The 23,921-nt window shown below is 39.6% G+C and overlaps 1 protein-coding gene across 2 annotated transcripts in view; it reads right to left on the bottom strand.

Moving 5' to 3' along the window:
• The window catches only part of plcb1l (phospholipase C beta 1-like), a 169,325-nt gene that overhangs the window by 50,104 nt on the left and 95,300 nt on the right, over positions 1-23,921 (bottom strand). For both annotated transcript variants that reach the window (XM_088089688.1, XM_042503476.2), the window contains exons 6-11: positions 21,610-21,663; positions 17,686-17,761; positions 15,476-15,576; positions 14,587-14,753; positions 2,880-3,026; positions 947-1,104 (exon numbers count right to left, since the gene is read on the bottom strand). In XM_088089688.1, coding sequence (XP_087945814.1) covers positions 947-1,104; positions 2,880-3,026; positions 14,587-14,753; positions 15,476-15,576; positions 17,686-17,761; positions 21,610-21,663 — 703 coding nt within the window. The remainder of the gene's footprint in view (positions 1-946; positions 1,105-2,879; positions 3,027-14,586; positions 14,754-15,475; positions 15,577-17,685; positions 17,762-21,609; positions 21,664-23,921) is intronic.

The raw sequence follows: 23,921 nt of genomic DNA, 5'->3' as shown, positions 1-23,921 counted from the left end.
GAATTTCATGACAGTGAGAAGTCTGAATATATGTATGAAAAAATCTGTTTTTGAGTATTTTTACATCCCTGTCCTTTCCCTGACTGTGATGCAGTTTCAAATGTTTGATGACTCATCCTGCTATCAGGGGCATTAACAGAAGTTCACTCAATCTAACGAGACTGTCGGTGACTGGCTAGCCACACTGATCACACAAAAAAAACCTTCCTCATTTATGGTTTATAGTAGCTAACAGAGCACTAAAGAGAGAAACTGGTAAAGATGTATCCTGAGTGTATGTACTGGATTTTTTCCCCCGTTCAGGTAGAGATGTGTGTTTGATTTCATTTCCAAAACACTGTGGCTGGGGTCTAATTCATGAATCTGTCCCTTATTATCTTTATCATCTAATGGTGAGGAAGGTGTGTGTTGAGCCAACAGCCCACTGTAGCTCTGTATCCCTCTAAACTCTGCGCCTGCTCGCTCCCTTTTCAGTAATCCAATCAAATACAAAAGATTTGATTTAATTTTTTTAGCAACTGCAAACTGTTTAAATAATCAGTTTCACTGAGAAATTCACATAAGAGAAGCTAAAAATGCTCTCACTTCAGTTTCACAGGAACTTTTAAGTTTGCACTTCAAGGCAAACTCATGTTTATTAAACATACTCAAATGAAAATAAGGATGAAACCCAGAAACCCAATTTTAACCTTAAATTATCTAAAAACACAAACTAAAACACATAAGGATGTGGGAGTGGGGCCGACCCGAATAACAATCTGTATTTGATGCATGCAATATTTGGATTACATCATCTGTCCGCGAGGTCTGTTTACCCAGAATCCCCCTCTCTGTGTCTGTAGACAAAGACATTAAAATGCACCCGCACAGAAACATGCTTCAGCCCTTACTCCCCACCCCCTCAAACCCCTCTTATATCACTATCACTCTGCTCTCCTTGTGTTACCTTGAAGGAGATTTCAGTTGTCATGGTGAAGCCGTGAGTGATGACGGGCTCTTCTTCTGTGGTGCGACCCTTCCAGCAGTCCAGTTCAATGCAGCGGCACCCTGACAGGAGAACCTGCTTGTACATCTCGACTGACGAGTTTCCTGCGAGTTGGCCGGCTGCACAAGAGCAAGAAAACACACACACACAAGAACACACCACTTCAGGTAACTGTCACATTGATCCCAGAGGAATCAGGATGCCAACAAAAGCGTGTCCTCCCACCTTTCAAGAGCTCATTAAGCTGCGAGCATGCAGTAAAAAACAATACAGTTATCTGAAGCAGGCAGATCCCATCACCTTGTCACCATTAGCGAAGCAATTATCTCTTCACATTAGCAGCATGCTCTCCTGCAACACGATGGGAACTGTGTCAAAGTGAGAGGCAGATCTATGTTCTCACTTCAGCTGGCATCATTCATTCCCTCCATTTTTTTCCATTCCTTTTCCCTCACTCGTTCTTTCTCTTCTTTTGATAGGCATCCCCATTTAAATGCATCAGGGAAACACATTCTTTACTAAATGAGGTCATGTGTTGCACACTGCATAAAACATTGCTTTAGTTTACTATGCGTCAGTGGAACAGAGATACATCTGAATGAATGAATAAGTTGCACAAGCTGCTGTCAGTCTGATTATCTTATGTGGATCTTTTCTTATAATGTCGTGAAACATAACCACTGCGCAGACAGAAATGCATCCCGCCTCGCCGCAGCTCTCTCTGTTAGCTATTATAATATCATTAAGTGTCACGATGAAAATACATAAAGAAAAGCTGTGCTCGTGAGGAGAGAATCAAGGACCTGTTGTTTGTTTTTCTCATTTCTTCATTTCGCAGGCCATGAGTCTGGCCTATTACAGAAATTCCATTTTTTCCATCGCTGGAGAAATTTGATCCACTTGAAAGATTAAATGCTCTCCAGTTCCCCCCAGAATAGATTTGAATAGATGAATTCTAATATCCACTGAGGAGAAAATGGCCTCTGTATTGTGCCCGCCATGCTTGCGCACTGCTGGGAGCCTGTTACTGTGACTACCAGTCTAAAGAAATATTTAACTCATGAATATCAATGAACTGAGTCTCATGACATGACTTGATTGGATAACCTCAAGAGAGGTAATGCAAGAAAAGGGGGCCTGATATGCACCAGCGCGTCTGATTGACTCACCTGTGAGGTATGAAGTCGGGTGTATGCGCTCGTGCAAACAAAATTGTGTTTCTAAATGAACAAGTGATCCGTTCATGTGTAGAGAAATACATGATGCGCATGTGTAATCAGTCACTAAAATTGGGGTTGAGTGGTAGTATGCAGGGTTCCTGCAATTCAAAGAAAAGTAGATTTTTAAGGACTTTTTAATGCCACTTGGAATTAAGTTTGAGACCAATTTTCTACAAACCAAAACTGGACAAAAAAGGACAAAAAATCTTTTGCCCCAATGTTTATTTTAACATTAATCATGACTTGTTTTGTCCAGTGAAAACTTACGTCAAACTATGTCAAATATTACATTACCATAAAAGTATGTATTTGCTTTACCAACAGAAGCAGAAACAATCTGGCGTTTCTGGCCAGTTTTCTTGGCGGTTTTGTGTTTTTTTTACTGTGCATGTGAGATTCTTCTGCTTGGATTCTCATCATGATGAGTTTAAGAAGGGGAATTTATTAAATTATCTGATGAAAAAATAGATGTTACCAAATATTTTGAGATTTCACTATGCAGTTTCTGAAAAAAAAATCTTTATAAAATCCTACTTCCTACGTCTGAGCATTTTTAAGACCTTTGAACGATTTCATACCAAATAAGGCCTTTTTTAGATTTAGATGAATGAATTCAATGCCTTTTGAGACTTTTTTTTAAGAATCCACAGGAGCACAAACATGTATGTGCGTACCTGTGAGGTATGTGTTGTGTGAGGAGTTGATGAAGTAGTGGGAGAGGGGAAGGGTCATGTCTTCACTCTGGTCCAACTTCTCAGGAGGAATGATGCTGTTCTCCTCCCCGCTCAGGTACCTCATAAAACCTTCCACTGAGATCTGACCTGCACGGACACACAAAGCAGAGACATGCCAGTCAGACTGATAGAGAAAAAGGATAAGTCTGATGATTATTTTCAGCAGATACTTTCTGATGGTCAACAGATCCAATGAAGACACCAAAACCACCAATGAATCTGACCTAAAATCAAGTATTGCATGCGTAGCCAAATCCAATTCAATATAATCATATTCAGAATCATAAAAGAATATTACTGAGCATATTGCAGTCAATGAGACACTGATGCACTTGATGACGTGTCTCTTCAGTATGATAAAAATTACACTGTAATTTACTTTGACATACCTCCTGCTGCCTGAATATTAACATAACAAATGTGTATCAATCCACGGCTGCAAACAGCTTTAAACAAATGCTCTATTACTCTTGTTTGAGTAATGTTTGCTAAGAACTACAGTGCCCTGCTGTTTCAGAAAGTTATTTAGCCTTCTATAAAGATTAAATGAATTATTTGTGACCTGTTTTATTTTATATTTTTTTATAATTACATCTTCAGCAGAATAAATGGGCTTGGGGCTGAGTGCCAAAGACAGACGGGGGACGTTATAGTATACTGACAGACTAACATGTTGTTGGTTTTGATGTTTTCATGGCAAACACAGAATATTGCCAGCCCTATCCTTTACACTACATTAATCACAATATGGTCCATGGCATATGGTGGTGCACAACTATGTGCCATTTCACTAAGATAGAAAAAAGATCTTTTTCAGTATTTTTTGATTTGCAATGTCTTAAATGAAAACATTGTGTACTCAAAAAATGTATTATTTATGTGCACACAACACCAGAATTGTCATAATACACTAAGTTCAAACTTCCATATAACACCCTAAAAAATATAGATATTAAATACCATTTTCAATACCAAGAGGAAAATCTGACTTTGAGGGCAAAAAAATGATTTTTTGCTTATTGAAGGATAAATAAATAAAATTGTTTTTTGGTTAGCAGGAGAGAACATCCGATTGGCTGAGGTAAACATTAACAATAATTAAAACTGTTACATTAGTGAAAACAGTATTTTTCTTGCAGTAGTGCTCATTTTTAAGCCTCTTAGATTGTGACACATTCAAAAGGCAATAAAGTTCGAGTAACAAACAAAACCGTGCAGCAAAAGCCTGTATGCAACCGGAGCGGACAAGACATGTGATGAGTAGATGGCACCGTGAGTAAAAGTACGCAGGGGTTTGGGGGCACTACTGCAGTCTGTGAGTCATACGTGAGCACAGCTGTTAACTGGTACATCGATACTGCAGAAAATGAGTAGTACAACACTGTCAAATATTCAGCATAAATATGTATCAAAAAATCAATATTTTGGACAACACTATACTATACTGTGTACAAATACTGCAAGTGAATTAAAATGAATAGTTGGAAGACTGAGGTCAAATGTTTTAAAGGTTATATTACAAAAATGTCCATAATCACTAATTAACACCAAGATTACATGAGTAGTTTAATTTAACCGGAACCCTAATTCAATGTTTGCCAAAAGCCTTTGTGGTTAATCCTTAAAGCCTTTCCCTCAGTGTTTCAGTTTCTCACATTTTACTGTGGGTGTCAGTTATAAGCCTTCATTAGAAATATTAAAGCTGTCTAGGTGAATAAATGTATGAAAAAATCTGTTTTCACAGGAAGTTAGAATATAAATCTGATTTTATACATTTCAGCCTCCACTAGTTTCCACTGGCACTTCTGCTGCCCGTAATAAGTCATACAGGCATCTGAAAACGAAGTGACTGAACTGCCCTTGACGTTGCTCTTTCCGTGTTCTGATTGTTTGTCAAGGTCACTCATGTTAAGCTTTGCCTTTTTGCTGTCATCACTGAGCTCATGTCTCCGCCGAATGTGCTCTAGAAAACGAATAACGCTTAATAAATAAGTAATGTGCAGCAGAGGAAAAGCTCCAGTCATCAAAACGCAAGATTCAAATTTCCATACGCATTAGCATACACGTCACACACCACACCTGCGTGGATTAAATTCTGTACAACATACAGCAAGCGTGCAAGGCGAAACCAAAACACTTGCAACCTCCTCCACAAACACACACACACACACACACACACACACACTGACTTGACATTATGCTAAATATGCAAAGTGATGCAAGCTCGACGGGTGCAGCAGGTCCCTCCGGCCACTTTATGCTAATTAATGCGGTGCCGCCCTCTGCAGAGTTGCTGGACTAATTAACGCTGGCTGCTGTCTGTGACATGTGAGTTCAGTCACACTCAGCGTCTTACTCCCTGCTGACTGCCAGGACCTCCCTTTGCCAGGCAGAGGCCTCACCTCGCTACAACTCACACTCACACAGACGCAGTTTCCCCAATTCCCGAGACATTTGTAGGTCAAAGAGGGAAAAATGGTGTTAACATGACTGGGATTAGAGGTGTACTTGAGTGAGAACCTACAAGTGTTATCCTAAAGGTGATGTTTGAAAGGTGGAGTTTGATCTGAAAGGGAGAATAAAAGGATACATTTGTGGCTTTTGGCCACAAAAGGACTTTGGTAAGATAAGAGGAAACTGCAGTATCAATGTATCCTAAATTTAATGATAACCTGTAAGACAAGAGGGGACACAAACTGACAAAATCTGGCAAAGAGCTTCCTCTCTGCAATCACGGAAGATGAATGAGCGATGATGTGCCACCGTCTACTCTTGATGTGAGAGACTTTAAGCGTCTTCTTTCATTTAGCACATTGTTCATCTGTATTCAAACAATGAAGGAGTGTTTGAGCGAGCGCAGACAATGATGAAGCACTAAAGAGATGAATGAAAGGTATAATGTTCACAAAATCAAGGCTGGAAAGAAATCAAGAGAGCGTGCAACAAAGAGAGTGAGCAGAAAAGAAAATGAAAGTGTTTTCCCTCTCCTCTTTCTTAATCACCATGCCTATTTAAAGGCAGACCCAAGGCACATATCCACTCTCTCCGGTTAAAGGGACAGTTTACCCTAAAATAAAAAACACATATTTTCCCTCTTACTTTTAGTGCTATTTATCAATCTAGATTGTTTTGGTGTAATCTGTTGAGTGTTGGAGATATCGGCCACAGAGACTTCTGCCCCTTTTCTCCAATATAATGGACATAGATGGGACTTGGCTTGCATCACTCAAAGCGCCAAAAAATTACATTTGAAAACTCAACAGCAATGTCTTTTTCCAGAGATTGTGACTCATTCCTATCAAACTATTTAAAAAAGAAATGTTTTTTTTAAACCATTCTGTGCCCCATCTCCCTCTGTATTTGGATGTTTTTGTGTGTCTGTGGATGCAGCACAGGCAAAGTTCATCTTTATTTATCCCTCAGGAGCAGTTAGAGTCGCAGCAGGAATATTTGATGTGTTGATCCGGTCAAAGCTGATCAGATGGATGGATGAGAGGAGAGCGCAGTATGAGGGAATGCAAGGCAAGATAATCATTACTTTTTTTAATGAAGCTTTGCACATGTTTGCATTGATCTATGGAACTGTTGTGTGATCTTTTGTGATTTTTTTGTGAGTCTCATGGGTGTGAATGCTTTTTCATGTTGTTTGTGCCCCCAACCAAAGGCAATTTTCTGTCACTATGTGACAGACAATAAAGTATTTCGAATGTTGAACCTTTTACACTCAGCAGAATGAGCAGTTAAGTTTCACTTTCACTGTGCCCGATGCTCTGCTACGCCGTCTGTGACAACACTACGCTCGGCACTCTGAGAGTGTGATGCAACATATATATATTTCAATAGCGCTGGAAAATCTCGTGTTGGCAGATGTTTTAATGGTGGCCACGAATAAATGAATGTGTGAAAAACCTGCATTATTTTCTTTAAACCAAACAACACCCACCGTATCACCTGCAGAAGGAAATATGGATCTACTGCTAGCTGACCTAGTACCAATGAGCTAACTAATATTACAGCTATCACGAGCTTGCGCCTCTCATCCATGAGTAAATACATGCTTCCCTCTGTGCGGTGATACAGTTGGTTGATGTTGTTCAGTAGAAAATAGTTCCCACATCAAACTGCACACAACAAAGTCTGTGGATTAGGATGATTTCTGGAAAGAGACATTGCTTACGAGTTTTTCAGATGTATTTTTTGGCGCTCTAAGCACCACAAGCTGATTTCCATCTAGTTCAATTATATTGGAGAGAAGGCAGACGTCTCTATGGCCGATATCTCCAACGCTCGGCAACTCACATCAAAACTATCTATAAACAGATAAACAGGTAAATGTAAAAAATATCTACTGTCCCTTTAAGGTGTATACATGCATTCTTACTGTGTGCATCCACATGATGTTTTTTAAGTTAATTCTTAAAGCAGATGTTTAGTATGCAAAAAGCAACCCATGTAAATTTTTTATATGCATGTGTTAGTGTCCTTGAGAGAGGAACAAGTGTGTGTTTGAGTGTGTGTGTGTGTGCGTGTGTGTAAAGGTAGCATGTGGAGCCCTGGACCCCTCTGCAGAGCAGATGGCAGCACTTCCTCCGGCTAGATAAATACTTCACATGGGGAAATCTGTCACTGGGACAGAGAAGGGCACGCTTCCAGAGAGCCTGGGACGAGCTGAACACACAACATCGCAGTGCGAGCACATCACGGTGATCAGAGTCAAACACAGGGTGGTCAAACGGGACAATTCAGTGTGGTTTAAAACATTATTTGATCTAATTTAGTCGCCCGTGACTCATTTTGTCACACGCTTGAAAAAGAAAAAAAAAATCAAGTAAAGTAGGTACTTTAAGAGGAGAGATTATTGAAGCAGCACTCATGCTCTGCTTGAGTCAGTTCAGGTCAATTTAGTTTCAGTGTGTTCAGTAATAAAATGTGCAAATGTGATTGGCATAATAACAATCTACTGAACAGGTTTTTACATAAACAACCTCTCCTGGCACCAAAGATTAGCATTTTTTAATTTTAAAACAGAAACGCAATTTAATAATAGCCCCCAGCCTATTTTTAAACATATTCAACCATGCACTAAACTTCAGACGTGAAGCACAGTGACATTGACAGTTTTCCATGAACATGCAGGTGAATAATCCAGTGATCCATTGCACCGTTAAACACTGAGCAGCGCTCCCTATTGTTGCTTGGGAAACACACCTAAGCTACGAACATTTTACAAATCATGTGGCATGCTGTGATATCGTTAAAGTCAGATGTAGTATTGACTGGAGGGCTGTAGACATATGTCATGTAATCAATAAGCCCCGATCGTTTAAATGTTTCTGCAGACAGATCTAATCTTTAATCTTTAGATAAAAATAAAATGTACAGCCTGAGTGGTCCTGACTATAACTCTTTATTACAGTGTTTTGTGCTTTCTAGGCCATGAGGAGGAGATAAACTGACTCTGGATGAAATACAAAGTCTAAACGAATCAAATAAACATTGACAAGCAAATACACAAGGAATGGATTGTGGCCACTGCAGCACCATAAATTGTGCATCATTTTTACCTGCTATCTGCCTCATTTTTTGGTCTAATTCACAAAAGCAGGTACAGACTGGTAATTTCTTACCATTTATACCCTCTGTTAAAACCCTATTTTGAAAACTGATTGTAGTAACATGAGTATGCTTACGTTAACTTTGCCATGTAGGTTGCTAAATCACCCCGTCAGCTCTATCTGGGTCGTTTGAATGCGTTACAATGCGTGTCAGTATATAGGGGCACTAAATCTGAAGTTTTTCCTTCTGTGCACAAACATGGAGATGAAAACCTTCGTAAATTAGTTTCATTGTTTTACATATTAGTCTGACAAACAATACAAATTAACACTTCGTGTTTGTTCTTCTAAATTAATGATTTGTTGTTAAACAAATATGTTGTGTCAGTTCCAATTTGGTGTGTCAAATTGGGGCCACTTGAAAACAAATTCCTGGGCTGCTTTTTGTTGCCAGCAACAGAGATATTCCACTAATTATATTGCAGTTATCCATGAGGCAAAGTGTGATTGTCACCTTTGAGCCAACACAATAGGTAAAAAAATGAGACGCGAGCTACAGGTCCTGACTGACGGTTTGCAGAGGCATTCGTCAAACTTCAGGCAAAGAACTTAAACGTGACAAGGGAAAACAGAATTGGGTCATTGCTGGGCGTGACACCCGTTATAAATACGCTTCAGTTAACACCAAGTCTTTGAAGACGCTAATGATTTTACTGTAACTATGTGTGGCTTTTAGAGCTTATCTTTGTGAATTGGCTGTTTTTTGCAGTTCATCTGCATAGGAAGGGGCCATTTTTGCATCAAATGTATGCATGTTTCCCAATTTAAATATGTGCAAAGAGCACATTAGCAACGAGACGGTATTCGCTTGGCAGCACAGTTAGTGGTGCATTTCACCTTTTTGTGCGCTTTGAGAATTAAACATTTTCTTCTTATCTTTTGTTGTGCAGGTTTACAGCCGCAAAAACTGCACAATCCTTTTCTTAATACACCACAGGGTTAGTATTTTCCACATTATGATATTATTGTGTATGTTATTTTGTTTACATTATTTTCATAATGGTATGGTATAACATAAATAATGGAAAATAACAGCCCAGTGATTTGCTCGACAACAAACAGAATGTGGTAAGTCACCCATCCTGGCAGACTTGTATCGCATGCTTTCCAGCAGAGATATAATTTGAATTGGCTGAAACCCGACCTTGATGCCGGAGATCTGGAGTGGGATGTTCTCCAGTTTTGGCAGCTCTCTGTCCACTGACACTTCAGACAACATGACACGATGCACAGCGTTTCCAGGAGTGTTGGAGCCCCTTCACTCATGCATCTTGACTGTGCACAAATGATTCTGTGTAGCTCTTGATGCTCTAACACGTGCAGTTTTGTGATGCCGATGAATTTTTATTGTTTAGACTTCAGGTTTTAACGAACAGGTAGATGCTGCTAACTACAATATGGTGCCCACAACACGTGCAAATTGACAAAACACGTGTTTACAACTTAAGCATAAGCATGAGGGGGACACACATTTGACAATCTGAAAACACACATTTAGTATCAAGCAAATACTTAAACACTATAAAGTGCCAAACAGTTACTGGTTGCTGATGAACTGCTCCATGCAAAGAAGTAATCAGCACACAACCCCTATGAAATGGCAAATTATATTACAAATTAAACAAATGAGTTATATCATGATAGTAACAGATCTTTACATGTGCTGGCAGGCAGGTGTGTTTGTTGTCTTTGGACAGAGCCGGTCTAGCCATTTCCCTCTGTTACCAGTTGTTATGCTACACTAAGCTAACTAGCTGCAGCCTTTTAGACAAACACATAAAAGAGTGGTATTAAACTCTAACTCTTCGCCAGAAAGCAAATAATTATATTTTCCAAAATGTGGAACTACAGTACGGCTTTAAGTCCCAGTGCGGAGTTCTCTCAGCGACCACGAATACTCTAAAGGGCCCACCAAACCGAAAACAATAAATATTAACAATAAAGATTTTAAAAATTGTTTCAACTCAAGAGGATGGCTGAGTCCATGCCACAAATATAACAAACAAAGTCAGCGGCAAACAATATCATTGGAAAGACTTTCAGACAGTAAACACTGGAAACCAATCAAAATCTGAATTTCCGAATCAATATGTACCTCAATATCAAGGTTTGAATAAAAACCCACCAATGTTTGATAAACGGGAGCAACTATTTTGTTATCACCATTACTAATTCGGAATAATTTACAGTTTTTGTTTTGTTTCTCTGCGCAATTAATAGCAGTAACAAGTCATCAACATTTTACTGAGCTGCTGACACAGCTGAAGCGTGCAGCGCGTGTTTGGCATTGCTGCTTACACGAGGTTATTGTTTATCTGTGTGGATGCTCACATACAATCATTATAGTTTTTCTTCTCTGTGTAAACATTGAGGATTATTGGATCTTCCGCCAATTAAATCATTGGTCTGTGCACATTTTATGGGTTAGATATATTTTCAAAGTGATGTAGCGATCGTGACACTCTGGACCAATACTGATGCTTCAAAAAACACGCTGGCTGACAGCTAATGTCAGTGTTTTTTGTTGTTTTTATTTTTATTTTTATTATTGTTATTTATTGTCCATTTTCTGCCTGGAAAACAAAGTCATTCAGTCCTCAATTTCAATATCTTTGAATACTAAGCACAACTTCAATTGTACAGTTTTCTTTCGTGAGAGATTCTTTTTAGAAATATAACATCTTCAAATGCCTTTTTAGCCGGTTATACAGCTACCCATTAACCGATACTACTACTACTGAAACACCGTAAGCACCTCAGTCTTTTATTTCTACTCTCATCCATGAGACACAGCTGACCAGCAGCTCGTTGTCCATGCTGGTGCTCAGAGTACACAGGTATTTGCATGCCATTTGTGGCTGTACTGAGAAACAAAAGTGATTATATCTCCAGCAGCAATTGCAGTTGCTCTTCTGCAAATGGAGCCTCTAAAAGGAAACGTCTTCTTCCATTATTTTTTGTACACAAATCACACGTGCGCACGGCATCTGCTGCACTCTTACATCATGCCAAAGTGTCAGTGACGTGTCCAACCAGTGGCCTCTTTTCCAAATTAGCAGCTGGGTGTGCCAGGTACTGCTGTCCGAGTCCAACCGCAAATAACCAAAACAACATTTGGCCAGCACAAAATTAAGACAACATAACCGATAAACATCAATGACAGCCATCTGTGAATGTCATCTTATATATATAACATTTATTAATTTATTTTATTTTTCTCACATTTAGTATATGCTGATAGGCCAATGGCAGTCAACAAGGCAAATATCTGCCAATATTGATGTTATTTGGATAAATCAAAGCATCCCTAGCTTTTGGGTTTATTTTCGCCAGACACTCCTACAAATGGAATTACAGCAAGAAAAAATAGGTTTATGAATTAAACTAAGAACAAAACTAAAAAGCAGGAAAGAAAAAGATGTATATGACTCCTTACCAGTGTTTTGGTGTAGCTAAATTTGAACATGTTTGAGTTAGGGATGGGCATTTTTGGCAACTTACCACATTATTAATTATATATTAACTAACCATATTCAAGCACTTGAATTAAACTATTACTTTAGTACTTGCAAGAAAAAAAAAATCTAATGTAAGTGTACGAATGTTAATCGTCCAACAATGGAAAACGAGTAGAAATGCAAATTAACTGATTAGGCTTCAGTTAGCCTATCAAACTATTAATTTAAAGTAAACTTATGAAAAGTCAGAAAACTGTCGCTGCTGTTAATGTTACAGGATGAAGGCGGCACTGAGGGACCATCTTCAGAGCCGCTCTCCTCAGAGTCAGTTCAACATCTGCCGGGGACGAGCTATCAGCAGCGGCGGCTAACACCCTGTTAACACCCTGCTAACACCCTGCTAACACCCGACACCGAGCCGTTTAACAGTACCAGCAAACTCTCACTGACACCAAAACAGCTCCAATTCTCTCGTTAAACACCGTAATAACCGTTAGCCCTGTGATGCTAACAGTTAGCCCTGTCAGTGTGCGTGTTTTTGCAGATGCACTCTCACAGATTGCTCCTTGGTGCAAAGATCACACTCCTGAAACGGTGGTAATATTGATAGAGAGAGAGCGAGACAGTGTGGCAAGGAGCCGCTGAGAGAAGCGATACACTGCACACAGCTCTATATTTAGATAAGATTTAACACATATAAAAATAGTAATAATAGTAAAAATAAAATTAAAAGTGATGTTCACAGGTGGGAGGTGTGGCAGCGAGTACTCTATACACTGAACGAATACTGATGTCCAAACAAGTACTTGAGTATTTATGACCATCTACTGGTTTGAATGTACACTTGTGGTCAAAAGTGCCAAATAAGCTGCACTCAATTTGCCACTCGCTATTTCTTTAAGCTCTCCTGACGCGTAAACACGAACTAGCAGCCCTTCTCCTCTGTGCTTTCACACTCTCTGTCTCCACTCAAGGATTCTACTCATGTAATCCTATTCTTGTGAATAAAATGGCTGGGAATATCCTCTCTTAAGCTTGGCAGTGTTTGGAGTGGGAGGAACATTTTGGCACTGGTGTTTGGTCTGTGTGTGTGTGTGTGTGTGTGTGTGCGCGAGTGTGTGTGTGTGTGTGTGTGTGTGTGTGTGTGTGTTATTTACAGACTTCTAACATTCCGTTCCTTGGCACCCCACTATGTCTCCTCACTTTCTGAGCGTTTGGACACCAGGCAGCATCGTTGCTACGGCAACACCACTGCCAAATTAACTGAGGGCTGGGGCTGGAGGACAGGGTGAGGGGTAGATTTTGGTTTATCTGGGTCAAATGTGTTAATATGTTTGTGCTTTTCAAAATGTTTAACTACAAAACACATTTGCACTTTTGGTCACAATACAGTGTCCAGGGTTCCCACACATTTTCATGGATAAAAATTCCAAAACTTTTCAATGACTTTTCATTCATTCATTCATTTTCCGTAACCGTTTGTCCTTGCAAGAGTCGCGGGGGGCTGGAGCCAATCCCAGCTGTCATCGGGCGGAAGGCGGGGTACACCCTGGACAGGTCGCCAGACTATCGCAGGGCCTTCAATGACTTTTCAAGGACTCATTTTTGTTTTTCTTGCACCTTTTGCATGGTGTTTTTCCATGACGGAGGCTTAGGGCCACATTGAGGAAAAACACTTTTTTCAGACTTCGAGAATAGAGTCGGAATATTATGAGAAAAAAGTCATAATTTTATGAGAATAAATTCGTAATAGTATGAGAATAAAGTTATTTTACAAGAAAAAAAGTCGTAATTTTATGAGAATGAATCGGTAATATTACGAGAATAAAGTCTTAATTTTACAAGAAAACAAGTCATAATTTTATGAGAATTAAGTCATAATTTCACCAAAAAAAGGCATAATTTTAAGAGAATATCGTCGTATTTTTTTCTAGAAAGGGGATATCATATTACAGAAATAAACTTATTGCCAGCCAGCTATAAAACAGACGAGAGCACAGGCGGCCTCCTTGGTAATTGCTGTCTCCTGTCACCTGTGCTCTCGCCTTTTTTTATAGTTTGCTGGCAATATGTTTATTTTCTTGATATAATATCCCCTTTCTCTCAAAAATACGACTTAACTTATTAAATTCTGACTTTTTTTTCCGTAAAATTCAGACTTTATTTTTGGAAAAACTTCTTATGTAAGCCCAAGAAATTGGGGGGAATGGCGTTACCAAATATTCTTATGGGCAGCAAATATAATAAACTTAAATTACTGGCTTTGATATGAGGATAATGAGACTCCTCCATGGTTAGTTACTGAGGCCAATTCAGCTTATCTGGTAAAACTGAAGGCCTTTTTATTAACAACAAATGTGACTGTGGCCTCCTGTCTTAAAATGTGGGTTCATAAATAATAATACTTGTTTACTGAATGAATGACTGTAACTGGGTCTTTGTGGTTACATGGAAAAAATAATTTCTTATGTAAATTTGTTTGTGTACAGAGTCTCTGTTGACTGTGTCTTGTGTGTGTTTCCTTGTACATTTAAGCATAACAGTTTGCCTGTGCTTGACATTTGAGCCACTGACCTTTCTGTGCCAGCGAAGCGTTGGGTTCATATTTGTCCACCAGCAGCTGGACCTGCTCCGGTTTGAGAGGAGGGTAGAGTATCTCGTTCAGACGAGGGTCTCGCTGTTTACTGTTGATGAACTCTGTCATCTGCTCCACAGTGAGGTACGGACGACTCTTAGCCCCCCTGAGGAGAGAGGAGGGGGAGGGTGACTGAGCGAGATGTGGATTCAAAAATTGAGATGTGAGAAAATGAAACGAGGAGAAGGTGATAGAGGGAGGAGCGGTAATTAAAGCAGCAGAGGGATCTGGAAAGGGAAAGCAACAGAAGCGCAAAGGAGCAGAGGATTTAATGTTGTGTTGAGTAAATTATGAGATTTGATTAAAACGCCTTTCATATCTAAGCCTGTTCCACTAAATTATCATCTCTGTATCCTCCTGGCTCTTATGCCATCTCACTTAACTGTGATTAAAATCTAGATTTATGACTCGCAGTGGCCCCGGTCATGCTGCCGTGCTGCCTCAGCTGATGGTCTGAGTCCCTCTGGGCCGAAGGGGCAGCTCAGCTTCCGCAGCACGAGGGGCCACACCGCCGGGCTCGAGGCGTCACAACCAGGGCCATTACAACATACTCTCCTGCACTGATTAACTGCATGTGACGACTCTAATGAGTGAACGCGGGTGTCGTAACCCGCAAAGCAATATTGCCGTCTCAAGGATGGCAGCCATTATCGAGCCGCCAGTCTGAACTAGCAGCAGATGGCTGTAAAAAATTATATTAAATGAATCACTCTTGCATTGTATCAAGTTTTGCCAACAACTTTTCTTCCAAACTGGGAATTAGTGCATTCTTTGGAGGGTGAAAAGATGATTTTCTGACAGACTTTTAAATGGAAACGTGGCACTTACACGTCAGAGAAGATGTGGTCCAGCTCAGATCGAGGGCAGATGTTGCTCAGGAACATGTTGTAGACCTCTGGGGTGAAATCCTCCTGGGGGATGGAGTCATTCTGCAGAAAATGACAGCAAGCAGGGTCACATGCATGATCATCCATACACATACTGCACATACGAATCATGGCGAAACAGGTGTCCTAGCAGGTACAGACACTGCGGAAAAACTACAAGTGTACAGCATCTGTAGGCTCAGAAGTGATTCGCTAGTATTGTGCTATGAAATACTATTAACAGCTCTTTTCAGTACTGTCATTAGCTTTTTGGTGATTTTATTGTTAAAACTAATGCGTTTAATTGTACTTATAATAGAGTAGATGGGTACAACTTCACAACTTATACCTAAATTGGCTGCAATTGCCATGGCTGACAGCTGTGACAGCCAATCCATGCACTTGCATTCAATGAAGCTGCTTGCGAACTCCCCCACCACAGATATCGCTACTGCGCAGACTCCGGCTCTCAGTGACATCACCAGTGCAAGATGGCAACACTCGTATGTCTGATATTTTAGCCTCACGTAAGCATAGCGGGGTAAAGTGGGGGCATGTCACCCATCTTTATATAGAGTATATTTATCGTCCCTATATGATAACTTCTGGCTCCAAAATTCAAGATGGTGACAAAATGCCAAACTCGAGGCTTCAAAACAAAAGTCCATAAACCAAGGGTGTCTGGTCGCTCAGTGGATAGAGCGGGCGGCCCATGTACAAAGGTGACGTTCTTGCCACTGCAGCCATGAGTTTGCTTCCAATTCGTGGCCCTTTGCTGCATGTCTTCCCCTCTCTGTCCCCCTTTCATGCTTACATTCTTTCCTTTCAAATAAAGTCAAAAACGCCCAAAAAATACAAACCAATGGGTGACCTCAAGGTGGCTTTGTCCATTTTTAACAGTCTATGACCTTTGTGTTCAGGCAGAACACAATGGACCTTATGCAAGAACATTTTTGTGTTCTTGATCTCTCACTTTTGAGAGTTGCGTACAAGTGTTTCACGTTGGATTCGGCAATCCACATAACTACACAAGATCAATCTGTTATCCATGAGCTGCCTAAGACCTGTCTTTCATACTATGGGATGCTCTGTAGCCGACCGCGACCTCTAGTCTCCCTCTGGAAGCAATTACAGGCATAAAAATTTCAAATGCAAATAATGGAAAAAAGACACATGCCTGCAATTTGAACCTCGACTCAAACAAAAAAAGCTGTGGCCACAAGAGCTCCTTATAGAGCTATCAGAGGCAAACAGGTCTGATAAAGACACAGTGTGCGCTCAGCAGCAGGCGATAGCATTGTGCCAGCAAGAAACAGAGCAGAACCAAATACTGGGAGAAAAGAGGATGAGGAAGGATGCAGCTCGGGAGGAGGGGAATGCAGGTCAAGCCCCGCCGAAACTCAATGAGTCACTCTAAAGGCCTTGGTGCGAACTACGTCGGGTATGCGCTTTTGCCTGTGAGAGTGTGTTTGAGGGATTAACAGCACTAGCGTTTAGCTGTAATTACTCTAGCGTTGGAACAACAGCAAATCCCTGCAGACCTTCATCCGGCAACACGTTCGTACCTCTTGCTTTCTCTCCCCGTGCTAATTATGTATAGCTTGATCTGTGTGTGTGTGTGTGTGTGTTTGTATCTCTTGTGTGTTCATTGTGTTTGTATTCCATTCCTTACAGCTACAATGTGTCTGCCCTACTGTACACGCATACGTTTTAGCGTGTGTTCAAAACTGCATTAAACAGCTATTTCTGACTTCCAAACACGCAAATTGCTCACTACTGCTGGAACACAGAGACTGTTTACTTGTGTTGGGGGAGTTTTTACACCCTAATGCGTGACAGAGCGGCTTTTCTCTGGTGATATCTGAGTGAGGTGAAGATAAAAACAGCTTTTGTCATCTCTGTTGCTCCCTCTGTTTGTTTCATTACATCCCAGGCTAAATCAGTTCTGAGTGGGAAGTCATGCAGACATCCAGAAAATAAGACTTCAAACAAACGAGCAAAGCAGCAATCAGCTGCTGTTTCAGGAGAATAGAGAACGAGCCGAGGTGAGAGGACAGACTGATGGATGGATGGAGAAGATGAAAGAGCTCCCAGACTAAGATAAGAACGAGAGACACAGAGAGGAGCGGAGAGATATGAGAAGAAGGGAGCTTTAATATTTTGGTGTCTCACTCTGCCAGAAGGGAGGTTACAGTTTTCCAGGGCTGTCTCCACTCGCTTCCTGTCTGCTGAGAACATCCTGAAGATACTGCAGAGACACACAAAAAATAAAAACCCTTGTGAGCAATCGCAGAAAACACCACACAGGCTGAGGAGTTTCAGTCTGGTCCTCTGTGTCAGACTGATTAATTCACCTCAGCTTTTAATTGATACTTTTAAGGACATCCTGCGAGAAAGTTCAGTTAAAACAGAAGCAAACAAGGATTGAGAGGAAAAACTAATCAGGACTAAACCATGTAATCGCAGCGAAAATGACAGATTAAAAGACAAAAATGAGACAAAGAAAATGCTAGGATGAAAAATGAAACCCTGAAATATGAAATAAAATATGCTGATTAAGAAGAAAAAAAATCAGAGTAGACAGTGTGGAAAAAATAAAACTAATTCAGTCTGATATAAGAGCCCTGCAAGAAATGCTTTATTCATGAAGGTTATGTTAAGTTACTTTTTTCTTGAAACTGTTTCAGAGAGATGCTGAGTCAACTTTCTGTGCATTTCGGATTCTCTAGTTTCTAGTGAGATATATTTCATTATACAGAGAGGTGATACTAATATTTACAAAGATGAACTGTTTGCACATACACTGTAAAAATATTCGCTTTAAACTGTAGTTGGCAACTTTTCTAAAAAAGAACTTTTTGTCATATAGCTGCTATACTATATCCATGGGTGGATCAGGGGACAAACTGCACAGATATTCAAAGGGCCCCATCACCTCTCCGATATACTAAAAAGACACTCATTTTTGGGTGGTTTTACATGTCTTTGTAGTTGTAATACATCTTTTTGTAGTTAAGTGTCTATGTGTGGTCATTTTGTGTCTTTTTTTTTTAAAGATGTTTTGTCCATCTTTGTAGTCTTTTGGGTCTCTTTAGGGTAATTTTGTGTCTTTTAAGGTAATTTGGAATTGCTTTGTAGTCATTCTGTCTTCTTGTGGTTCTTTTGTGTCTGTTTGTGGTTGTTTTGCATGTATTTTGTGTTTATTTTGTGTCTCTGTCTGGCTGGTACGTGTTAATGTGAGTGAATATTTTGAAAGTGAATGTAAGAGGACCCCTTGATGTGCTTGTGGAAGTAAGAAAAGTATTTTTTGAAGAGCACAGATCTCAGTGTTTTCAGGAGGCACACAAAGCACCTCATCATGTTTAAGATTTAAGGATAAAAAATGTTTCCAGATGTAACCAGGGATTATCACTGGAAGGTGCTTTTGTTTTGGTTTTACTCCATTCTCATCACGTTGTCATAAAAATGTGCATCTTTTTTTTAGGCAGCTGGATAATTGCCGTCTGCAGTAGAGATGCTCCTCATGCCATCTTTTTTAGCTATTTTTTACACAGACTATCTGTCTCATATACTTATGTGTGGATGTAGTGAAAGTTTCAGCAAATGACTTTAACTTAATTTTATGGAGGTTACCCACTGTGGCTTTAATGAACTATTCCTATCAAACGTAAATGGTACAAAACACAAACTCACTGATGTGAAAACTGCTGTTCACACTGTCTCAACTCCAGATGGCAACAACATATGTACATAAAAAGTGATAATGTTTGTCGACAAAGATGATACAACCCAACACATGCATGCAAATATGAACACATAAAATGATATTGTTTTCATTGCTTATTGTTATTACCATTACCATTTCAGTGGCCATTATCATCATCATCGTTATCACATTACAGTTCCTTAGACAGTACCCCACACGTACTATCTCACCAGCATCCAAAATTAGGCTTTTGTCTGTTATAAATAAACATAAAACATGCAGATAAAATGTTTTACTCCACAACCTAAAACTAACCATCATATGATTGCTGTCCCGTGTTTTTAGTGACACACTATAAGATCTGCAAAGAGGAGGTTATGCACTTTTTGCATATCTATGTTCCTATAGAGCAGGCAATGAGCAATAAAAATGTCCAAAAAAATTAGGAAAAAATTAGTAAAAAGTTACAAGAAAATGAGAAAGTTAGCCTGACTAAAGAAAAAAAGAAAAGTAAAAGGACAAAAAACAGAAAATGACCTGAAAAACAGTACTCAAATTCAATTAAATAAATAAACTAAAAAATATTTTTTTAGTTATTTTCATTAGTCATTTAAAAATTTTCTAATGATTATCTTTTTTAAGCTAATTTTTTAGGTTATTTTATGTCACCTTTTACTATTTTTTGCAATTTGTGGGACATTTTGTGCCAAATTACTGATTGCCTTTTTTCCCATATTTTTGAAAGAAATCAAACCAATTTGCTTATTTTTCTCAAAGAGTTAAAAACTTACGTCAATCCAGGTTTCAAAGTGTTAAGATGTCTTATGATCATCTTACACCAAATGATCGAAATTATGGGAGTGCACCACATCTCTCATGATATTATTCTGACATTTGAAGCTCTGTGACTCTGTATTTAGCCATTTCAATGGGTATTTGATTTATTTATTGATTTTTTTTGCTTTGGAGATCAATGTTTAAAACAGGAGCTTCCTCATCAGACATTTTGAGTAGAGAGACGGTGCCTCTGTGTGATTGGGCTACTGTTTTATTCTAGTGTATATAGACAATAAATAAGATTTACTACAATGAACTCCAGTGTGGTTACAGCTACCGCCGGCTGTTTAGGTTTCCGTTGGCCATCGCCTGTTATAATTACATGCAGAGGTATTCCTGTGCAGATCCATGAGCGCTCACTGTATGCTCAGTGGGAGAGCAGAGTCAAGCTGACATTAGTCAAGCTGACATGTCCTCCCAGCTAGGAGGTTAATTCCCTAAACGGCAAGGAGTGTCTCTCTGCCGGTCTGTGTTGACACCCACTGTTTTCCTCCGCGGCTCTGAGGGAGGTTATCGCAGAAGTTCACTGTTGACTGCCTGAAAGCTCAACTTGACTAATGGAGACGGAGACAGCTGGATTTTCAATGAGCTATTGAAAAACTGATAAGTAAAATTCCTAAAAGGAAATTCTCACACAGATTTTGAGCTGAAGTTGGTGACGGATATAAATGGGGCTTGCTCAGGGCATGCTAATTCACACACAAACACACACACATGTGCACAAACCAATAACGGTGGGCCTTGCACACTGTATGAAAATGTTGTTTTTTTTATTTTACTGAAAAAACAAAAAACAAACTGGCAGCTGTGGTGGCCAGATAAATTTGTAAAATATAAAGTAAAGATTTGAAAAAAACTTTGCAGAACAACCCGTAAATTTTACATTTGAAAACTGTTGTAATTCAACTGTAAAACTGTTGTAATTGCAACATTTTTAAACTGTTGCTGAAAATAACATTTCTGCAGTTCCATCACCAGTCACCTGAAGTGTAAAAACCCTCAAATTAAATTAATGATTAAAAAACTCCACGTTATAAAATTGTAATTATCTTTCTTTCGATTTCAAATAGCGGTTATTGGCACATAAAATAATTGTGTTATCAATGTCCACATATTTATGCCAAAAACATTTTGTTATTTATTTTTTAGAGTGAACATCAATAGGAAAATTCAAGTTTTAAGGAACAATCTCAACACTCAGATGTTCTGAAGTTCTAAACTCTATTTCGAGTTTTATGCTTGTGTGCATTTTTAAGCTGATAATTTCTGGACATTTCTTACAGTGTACAAATAAAGAAAACGTGAACAGAGAAAATAATGAAGCAAATTTAACCAAAGAGCTGGAGAACCATGGAAAGCATAAGAGGAAGTATTGTGACGACAGAAGGGAGTATAAGATATCTAAAAATACGTGCACACTTACACGCAGAGAATGCGTGTATACTGAGGCGTATACATGCAGATAGTAACGAGAAAAGACAGAGGAAGCTACACATTGATCAAAAGAGCGGAGAAAGTGGCAGGGGAGGAAAGGATGAGTCAGACAGACTTACTTCTTGACGGGGATTCGCCCCTCAGGGTTGAGCTGCAGCTTCAGCCGAATGTATCTGCATTGGACAGAGCACACACCTTACTCAACACGAAATCACAAGTTTGTCTGTCTGAGTAATGCAACTGGTCTAAATTTAAGCCCTGTTTTTGTGTATTTGCTTGAGTTTACATGTGTGACTGATGCACATAAATAATTTCCATGTCAGTCTAAAAGCGAGTATGTAAATTACATGCATCACTGTGGTGACATACACATTTCTGTCTCTGCGGCACGGAGCGGCTGATTGTGTGCGGAGAGTTCTCAGTGCACATCATGAAGATTTGGCTGCATTTACATGACAGCTTTGAATCGTGGTTAATCCCTGGAAGTCTTGCATTGGCAGCGCAGAGCCATGCAGCAGCAGCAGCAGCAGCAGCCGCCGCACGGGCAGCGCAGCCAGAGCTATAAATAGCTACGCTGCAACAGGAGCCATCATTACAGGCCCGGCTTTAAGCGGCTGCTGGCTAATAATTAATATCCATTACAGTGTCCACTCCATAGGGCAGACTGGGTGCCCTAGGCAAAGACACCGGTGACTGTAATGGTTAACAGGGGCCAAACTGGGTTTGTCTGGTATGTCTGGGGTGCTTTTCTCTAAAAGAGAGGAAATTAAGAAATGACAGATGTCTGCAGACAAAGCTGACAACAGCTGACGTCGCTAAAGTTAGCTGCTTTAAGTTTCTTTACATTTCAACAATGCTGAGGTTAACAGGTGGTTAGGTTTGGATTCACAAAAAACACTTGATTAAGAGAACATTGTGTTTTGGCTTAAAATACACGCTTTTGGTGGCACAATTCCAGGTAAAAACACAGCAATGTCTCAGTTAAAATAAAAAAAAAAGGATTCTTTTTGTGGCACTATCCCCACAGGAAACACAGTGACATGTTGCTAAAAACATGCACAATTGTTGGCAAAGAGCTGCTGGAAATGCAGCGATGACGTCCTAAAAAAAATGCCACTTTTTGTGACACTATCTCCAGTGGAAACACAGTGATGTGTAGCTGCAAACATCAGCTTTAAGTGACAATATCCCAAGGGGAAACATAATAATGGGTCGCTAAAAAACAACCACATTTGTTGGCTAAAAAGCTGCTGGAAATGCAGTGATGGGTCGTAAAAAACAACCAATTCCGCTGTGATGGGATGGCAAAAACATCCACTGTCCCCTGCGAGGGGACGATTAAAAGCATCAAGATTTGTTGGCGAAAAAGCTGCTGGAAACGCAGTGATGACTCACAAAAAAAAACCTCACTAAAACTCAAACAATGGTCTGCAGCGTGGCAGGTGTCACGCCTCCACCATCTCCTCCATCTCCCAATAACAAATATTGTTCATATACTATATTTTCCTCTGCTGACTGGGCTGCTACAAATTTTTTTTAAATAAGACGCAGAGAAGGGAAATTGATCAAAGTCTCTGGAGTAAAGAAAGAAAACGGGAACTGTTAGGTGTTTCTTGATGCCCTCATCTGCCTTACAGCTGCCTGTATTATTCATTAAGACAGGAAAACAGATTACTTGCATCCGTCTCCTTTTCGGTTTCACTCACCACGTTCTCTTATTCTGTCTGTCTCACTCTTCTTCTGTCTCTAAGAACCCTCTTTACATTCTGCAGAACCCAGAAGGTCGCCTTTAATTCACCCACAGAAATACAGGTTCATATTTCTGCACATCCACGTACTTTTTTCATCATTTATCATTTCATCTCCAGTGAAGTAAGGTCATTTCTCTCTCAGAAACTCTGATGCACATTTTTATAACTAGAAGGCTAGACTATTGTAAAACTCTCCTGTCTGGTCTACAGAGGAGTCTAATAAATCAGCTGAAATTAATTTAAAATTCTGCTGCATGAGTACAAACAAAGACCGAAAGAAGAGCACATATTCTGCTTATTTTTAAGTTTTTCCACTGATGAACTGTTAGTTTTGGTATTGCTTAATCAGTTCATAACCCACCACAATCAGCAATGCTTTTGGTTTATGAACCAGAAAGGCTCCTCAGATCCTCCAGTTCTTCTCTTTTAGTTTTTCCAAAAAGCAGAACAAAAACATCTGGCAATGTTGCTTTCATTACGCTCACAGCGACTCGAGAGGGCTGAAAATATTGATATTTTTAATCATCAGTCCACTTTTGGTATTTATTAGGTTAAGTCTAAAGTTGAATTATACTGAACAAAAAAAAAGAAACCACTAAACAATTATACTTTGCTCAAGAAAATGTGTTGCAAGTGCATTGTTTCAAATTTAATCTCATTAACTCCTCTGAGTTGCTGCT

The sequence above is a fragment of the Plectropomus leopardus genome, chromosome 16 (assembly GCF_026936395.1).
Source record: "Plectropomus leopardus strain MGB_pleo_1.0 chromosome 16, ASM2693639v1, whole genome shotgun sequence".
Classification (NCBI taxonomy): domain Eukaryota; kingdom Metazoa; phylum Chordata; class Actinopteri; order Perciformes; family Serranidae; genus Plectropomus; species Plectropomus leopardus.
The sequence above is the reverse complement of the archived record's forward strand: the minus strand, read 5'-3'. Positions and strand labels throughout refer to the sequence as shown.